This window comes from Amphibalanus amphitrite, unplaced genomic scaffold (genome assembly GCF_019059575.1).
Source record: "Amphibalanus amphitrite isolate SeventyFive unplaced genomic scaffold, NRLGWU_Aamphi_draft 000292F_arrow, whole genome shotgun sequence".
Classification (NCBI taxonomy): domain Eukaryota; kingdom Metazoa; phylum Arthropoda; class Thecostraca; order Balanomorpha; family Balanidae; genus Amphibalanus; species Amphibalanus amphitrite.
This window is the reverse complement of record NW_024881787.1, coordinates 472,655-480,000: the sequence shown is the minus strand read 5'-3', so window position 1 is coordinate 480,000 and position 7,346 is coordinate 472,655. Positions and strand designations below refer to the sequence as shown.

Sequence of the window (7,346 nt, the reverse complement as noted above, 5' to 3'; positions counted from 1 at the left end):
GCCGGCTGTCCGCTGTTGCCGTCGGTCGTCGAGGAACTGTGGCGGAGCGGGTCGGCCCTCGCCGCGCCTCTGAACGCCGCCGACCGCCGCCGCAGCCGCCGCCGCAGCCGCAGCTGGGGCGGCCAGCGGCGCAGCGCACGAGCCAAGCTGGAGCGGCGCGCCCCCGATGGAGGCCGGCCGGGCGGCGGATCGCCCGATCTGGCCGGCTCGCTGCCACAGACCGGCTCACTGGTGAGACCGCCCACACAGACACCCGCAGCGGTGGCCAGTCCGCCCACACAGACACCCGCAGCGGTGGCCAGTCCGCCCACACAGACACCCGCAGCGGTGGCCAGTCCGCCCACACAGACACCCGCAGCGGTGGCCAGTCCGCCCAAACAGACACCCGCAGCGGTGGCCAGTCCGCCCACACAGACACCCGCAGCGGTGGCCAGTCCGCCTCCGCCCACACAGACACCCGCAGCGGTGGCCAGTCCGCCCACACAGACACCCGCAGCGGTGGCCAGTCCGCCCACACAGACACCCGCAGCGGCGGCCAGTCCGCCCACACAGACACCCGCCCGGCCAACAAGCCGTGGTCGGATGGAAACAAGCTTCGTACCTACCATAAGCGAGACAGGGTACAGTTGCAGTAATCCATGAGATACGGTGGTGCGATTTATCAAAAGCCTGAACCAAACTCCAACCACTAACTTATACAAAGCAAGGTATACTTTCCTTGTTTAGTTGATAAAGCTGGTGTAATAACGTGGTGTGGCAGGTTCGTGCACGCACTGCCTAGGGGCACATTCGTGCATACTTTCTTCGTTTTTGTGATTTATGACCTTATCTGTAGTAGGTATCACTTATGACGCTCGCCTGACTCAGTCTCGGCTGCTTGCGACGTCGTGACAAGTAATTCACGCGACCTTGGCGAGATCACGGAGGCTGGCAGTTGGCATATTCTTGTTGGCCAGCCCATTCTTTCTCCATAGTTATGTTTTGCAATGCATTCTTGTTGAAAGGAATCAAGTGAAATGACCCCCTGCTAATTTCTTTTGGTAAATTTCTGGTAATGCCCGGTAATTCCTCGAATTTTGTAGGGTGCACGGAAGTGCCCCACCCCTTGCACGAATGTGCCCCATTCCTGGGGCAGGTTCGTGCAAACGTTGAGAGTTATTAACCCTCGCCGGCACAGGCCATTTTGAGTCCTTCGACGGCACAAGGGGGGTGGGGTTGGTATGACCCCCCCTCGCGTTTGGCCCCTGGTGGAGCTAGAGCTTCGCGGAAAAAACGAGCGTGTTGCCCGTCACGAGAGAAAGCCAATGATACCCAATTTTAAGGTCCTAGGTCATCGGTTGACCTTCCAGTTCAGGTCAATGACCCAAAAATCGGTAATATCGGGACCTGTTAGAAAGTCGTAAAGCGTGGCTTCTAAGGGGTTTTCCGGGGTGGTGATCACGAATATCGTGTTAGTGTTGATCACAGATGCTGTCGTTAAGCGTTTAGACCAGGTCGGGTCAGGTCAGGTCAACCGGTAGGGGTCGTGACGGGTATTCGTAGTACCTGTCATCCGCCTCTGACAGCTTCGTAACATGTTACGAAGGCACCAAAACTACTTCGTAAATGTTCAAATGGTTGCTGAATTCGAATTCAGCTCCAAAAACTAGCCTAGAAACATGTAAAACTCGAAAAAGTGAACCGAGGTCACCAAAGGTCAATGACCTAACCTGACCTTCAGGTGACCTTGACACCCACCCTAATGTATGGGAGCAACATCAAATCACATGTTTGAACGTTTGAAACCACGGAAAGCTTGCAAATGCGCGGCTAATGCGAGCCGACATACGCCGAATCGCGATTTCGGCCAAACATGGTCACGGAAAAGAGGTCACAGGTCAAAGGTCATTGGGGTCAGGGTCATGAAATTTTCAGGGTAGGTGTAAAATTGATCAATGCGAGGTTACGGAAAGTTTCGTCGCGATCGGCCGCTTTTTACGCGAGTTATTCGCGAAAAACCTTAGGGGGGCTCCATAACCCTAGCCCCCTGTGCCGGCTAGGGTTAAGTCATTTTTTTCTAATAGAAGCGATTATTAAAGAGGATAACTTTTAAACAGGAAAATATCTGCAATAGTTCCTTTCCTTTTCCATACTACTACCAACAATTTTGCCATTGCACCAACCAAAGAACAGATATATGGATTTATCCATTTTTTTGAACGAATGTGCCCCACTCTCCCCTACCATTTTCCATATCGTGAGGTGCTGAAACATATTGACTGATAGGTCATGAACTGGCGAAGCTCAGACAAGGCGGACAAAAATATGCGATGGCTCGTAGCTGTTTTCTCCAGTTGGAGCTTAAATCGATGCTAACTACGAGTACCGTGTGTCTACGGTAACTACGAGTATGTCTTCCAGGGGACAAGAACTCCAAAAATTGGCGCTGTGACCAACATTTTTTTTTTCTGCGTGAACTTTTTACCCAAGGCTGTCACGGTATTGACATTATCATCGCCGTCTTTCTAGCGTTAAGATGATTGATGAATATTCTGTGCCCTCAGAATGAAAAGTTGAAAGGTGATCTGCATTCTTCATTTTGACCTAAGAAAGTTAGATTAAATACCCGAGTGGAAAATTTGACTCAATGAATATTTTCAACAACTGACTGCAAGGTAACTTGCCATAAAACAATATTGCATATCAGTCTGTGCTCACAATCTTAGACAGCATACTCTCACTTGTTGGACAGATACGTACATATACCCTTGCGTATACCTATTTCTTAGGCATTCTATAAAATGTCTGAAAATCAGGCACCTAGCCATTCTATATGTAGAATGCCTAGAGTCTGGACGACCAGTAGATAATGCCTGGTCGGTCAGGCATTCTATAGAATGCCCGATTCTCTGCTGATTACTCTGCTGCTGCCGTTTTTGGGCGTGCGTGGCCCCCAGCTTTCCTTGAGAACTGTGACGATTCCCCTTTACTTGATTCCTCTCGCCTTTTTTCGTTCATGACGGCCTCCGGGCTTAAGGTGCTTTTTAGCCGCCGACTTTGAGGAAGAATGGTTGGTTATGGGCGCCATATAGCTGGTGCGCCCTAAAACACCAAATTATCATCATCATACTCTGCTCCTGCCGAAAGCGCCGAGCCGTTTCGCTGGCTGGTGGCGCGGTTCCCCGTCCCCGGTCCGCCGCGGCTCGGGGCGGCTCATTTTCCCCGTCCCGACTGATCGTGCCGGACGTCCGCCAGTGCCGCACGCCGTTTTGGCGCCGTAGCCGGTCGCTCGTGGACGCCATGCTGCGTCACCAGCAGTCACGTGACCGTAGCGCCAAGGTCACGAGCGGCGGCCGCGCTGCGCTCCGACGGCCGTCGACCCCGCCGCGGCTGCCGAGGCCGCGCTTGTTTTGGTCAGGCCTTGGCGCGCTCTCGGAGCCACGTGACCGGCCGGGGCGTGTTTGTTGTCACGTGTGCCGCCCCGGGTAGCGTCGGTGACGGACCGAGAGCGGGAGGGGGAGGGGCTGAGAATTACCGGGCCATGGGACGTCTGTCAATTCAGCAGCAACGAATATCAGCCACACAGCAGCACATTTCGGGGTGTCTCAATTTTGCTCTAAATTGGTATTAAGCTTCCAGGTGCATTTTTTTGCCGCCTTTAGTTTTTTTATATCTCCAGAACGGCTACGCCGATCGTCACATCACCAAACTTTCAGTACCTTCCGTGGAGTAGCTATTACACATTGTGACCAATTTTTTTTTCCAAAGGCTATGATAGGTTGGCCGCTAATGACGTCGGAGTGACGTCATTTCTGCCATTTTCGACCCAAAACAAGTTTCGCGGGAAGAGCTGTCACTAGAGAATCTGTCCACGGCTACGAGGTACAGCCCACCGCTAAAGTAATGTGTGGTTTTACCAATCTCAACGGTTGGCTTTGACTGGCGATTGTTTAATGCGGAGTGATCGAAAAGAAGATGTCAATAGCTAAAGTTGCAGCTGCAAGGGTGACGATACATATAAGTTACTTTCAAAGTTTCATTGTAGTCTGGCTAATCGTTCCTAAGCTTCAGAAGCAGAACATACCCATGACTGAAACCGCACATTACTTCTGCTGTGGACTGTACTTCCTGCCGGCGTGATCGGCGAAGTCGATGTGTAGTTCCTGGATTCTGGAACGGCCTTTCCGCTGGCGGTCTCCTCATATAATCTCTATCTCCGTCACTTGTGTCTGGTCTACCATCTTTGTCTGTCTTTCGTCTACCGTCTGTCTTCTGTTTTTGCTCTATCGTTTATGTATTTTGCATGCTGTCCACTTAAGTACCGTCTACCGTTCATCTCATTGTCATTTTGTCTCCTCTTCCTTTTTCTTTTTTTCTCCGTCCTTATTTGTCGTAGAACAACTTATTAAAAGTCCATGGCATGCAAACAAGTGCGCCACTGTACCGCGCCGCGCGCGCACCACCCGCACGCCGGGAGCGCGCCACTGTACCGCGCCGCGCGCGCACCACCCGCACGCCGGGAGCGCGCGCCACTCTACCGCGCCGTGCGCGCAACATCCGCACGCCGGTTGGTCAGGAAACAGCGGGGTCTGTCGATTCGGCTGAAAATTGGTGTACAAAGCCTCCTCAATGCGCTGATTCTGAAAATGTACCTCTTTTGAGGCAGTATTTTGCATCATTAACGAGTTAATGGCCTGTTAACATTTGAGAAATGTTGACGGACCGTTAACTCTTTAACCGCGAAAAATACCATCCTTAGAAGGTTCACTTTCGGAAAAAGTGCATCGAGGAGGCCCTGTATACCGATTTGAGACACCCCGAAATATGCTGCTGTGAGGCTGATATTCACTGCTGCTGAATTGACAGACCGGGTTGACAGACCGAATTGATTGCTGAATTGACATGAGCCGGCGAGAGCCGGACTGGCGGCGGGGACGGCGCAGATACCATCTACTGTTGCGCGGAGGGCGGCCGGATTCTCCAAACTGAGCTGTTGATGGTAGTTAAAATTTAACGACTTACTCCCGTTATGGCTATGATGGAGCCATCACTTGTCTGTGTGTGCTTCTTAACCCCTCGCCGCCGTCTAGGCTCCGAGGGCTTTCGTTAACGTTGGGCTGGGCCCTGTTTCACGGCCGCTGCTAGCGCGCTGCCATCACACGTTTTAAATTGGGTTTCCATGGAGACATTAACAAATCGAATCTCCAACACTACTGCCACAATGTATGACGTCAGCTCGCGAAGTGCGCTGGCAGCGGGGCACCAGCGTCCAGTGAAACACCGCCCTAATACCCGAGGCACGTCATCGTTTGGCGCTTGTGACGTCAGCGAGTGAATCGCGTCATCGCCCTTACACATACTATCAGGCAGCCGAACAGCGTCACTGTGACCAGCTGCGCTTGCCTCTGGTCTGTTTGTGTCGGCGAAAGCCTGCGGGTGGGTTTGTTGGTGAGGGGCCGGGCGACTCGGCGGCCTCTGCACCGCTGCCTTGCAGTGTTGCCGCTGACGGTCCGTGCTCGGATCGATGCGCCGCTGACCGGCTCTGCCGTCCGTCCACAGATCCAGCGGGCGCTGGGCGTGGGGCTGAGCCCGCCGCCGGCCGGCGCCGCGGCCAGCCGCACGCCGCCCTCCGACGCCCTCTGGCCCATGGACATGGACCAGCTGATGGATGCGCCGCCGTCGGCCTACTCGGTCGGCGTGCCGATCCCGGGCCGGCAGCAGTGGCAGTTCTCGGGGCCCGAGTTCACCGAGATGCGCGCCGGCCGCGCCGAGCCCGAGCTGGCCACCTCAGCCGGCGGCGCCGGCTCCTTCCCGCCGCCCACCGACTACGGCTCCAGCCCGAGCCCGGGCGCGCCGTGGCCCGTGCACGCCGACCTGGCGCGCAACCTGGCCGGAATCCAGATCGACGACTTTGACCTGGAGGACGTGGACGTGGCCGACCTCATCAGCGGACCGATGCGCGAGCCGACTCTGACCGAGCTCAACGCCGGCGACGACCTCGGCGAGCTGTCGCTCGACTTCGCCGGCGACTCATTCGGTGCCCCGGCGACGCCGCTCGTCAAAACGGAGCTGCTCGACGCGCCCGTCAAGAGCGAGTGGGCGCCCTTCTCGTCATCGATCCCGGCGTCGTTCGCGCCGCAGACGGGGGCGCCGCTGGTCGGTCAGCACGACCCGATGCTGCCCAGCTTCCCGACCGGCGGCGGCGGCGGCGGCGGCACCAGCGGCGGCCGTCTGACGCTGCAGGCGCTGCTGGCGCAGCCGGCGGCGGCGCCGCGGCCGTCGGGCGCCGCCGGCCGACTCAGCAGCTCGGTGCCGTGCGACAGTCACCTGGAGCAGCAGCGCGCCGCCGGCCGGCTGGGCCCGCTGGCCGCCGGCGCGCGCGTCGACGAGCTGCGCGGCTCGAGCTCGTCCGTCTCGACCGGTGAGTGGGGCCGCCGGCCGGCACTGCCGCTGGCCGCAGCGCCACGGACGCGGCCAGTCGCACAGGCCGGTGGACCGGCATTGCACGGTGCACACGGACCATCCTGGTGCCAAAACAGGTCCGGACCAGTCCGCGTATCGGACGGTCAGTCTAGTGCCGTGGCCTGGTTTTCCCCCATGCTTGTTAGAAGGAAGTTGAGCGTGATGACTTCAGTTGTGTGTCCTTTGGCTTCTCTAGTGAGAAGCGCCGACCAAATGTGTACCCGTATTCGTACACAGCAGCTCATGCCTTCTAGTGTACGTTCTCCTGAAGTATTCCTGGTTTCTTGGCCGCCTCAGAAGGCGCTCGCAATGATCGTAGTTGGGTGGTCCCCGATTGCCCTGGAATTGCTGTATGTGAGCCGTGCGTGCACACAGATTCAACTGTGGCACAACAGTGGCCATAAGTTAATGTTCTGAAATCTTCCCAAATTATTCGTTTGTGGCGTAGAATAATTTGAAAAGCACGAGATCACTTTCGAAACCCTCTTAACCCTCGCCCATGTAGGGGGCGAGGGTTGGTTGGTGCAACCCCCCCTGAGGTTTTTCGGAAATAGTGCAAAAACGGCGGCGCTGCGCCAAATTTTGGGTACCTTATGGGGCAAACCTTGCGCATCTTTTGATAAAAAAATTTGACCGGGTCATGTCAGGTCACGGAGTTATGACGTCACAAATGGAACAGCCTCCGGCCGGATTTTCACAAACTGAGTGCCAACGCCCGAGGTTTCCTGCCGGTGGTACGGAGATCGGTTGATGGATCGTGATGAAACTTCCCATGCATGTTGGGGCAAGTATTGGCTATCATATGGTATAAGAAACTTGACCGGGTCAGGTCAGGTCACGGAGCTATGACGTCACAAGAGGAACAGCGTCCGGTACTATTTTTGAAAAGCGCCCGAACCACTATT

The 7,346-nt window shown here is 55.7% G+C and overlaps 1 protein-coding gene across 4 annotated transcripts in view; it reads left to right on the top strand.

Moving 5' to 3' along the window:
* The window catches only part of LOC122387612, an 83,194-nt gene that overhangs the window by 43,644 nt on the left and 32,204 nt on the right, over positions 1-7,346 (top strand). For all 4 annotated transcript variants that reach the window (XM_043377957.1, XM_043377959.1, XM_043377960.1 and 1 more), the window contains exons 3-4: positions 1-231; positions 5,539-6,400. The exon at positions 1-231 is cut by the window's left edge and continues 94 nt beyond it. In XM_043377957.1, the coding sequence (XP_043233892.1) occupies positions 5,626-6,400 (775 nt within the window). In that variant the 5' untranslated portion in view covers positions 1-231; positions 5,539-5,625. The remainder of the gene's footprint in view (positions 232-5,538; positions 6,401-7,346) is intronic.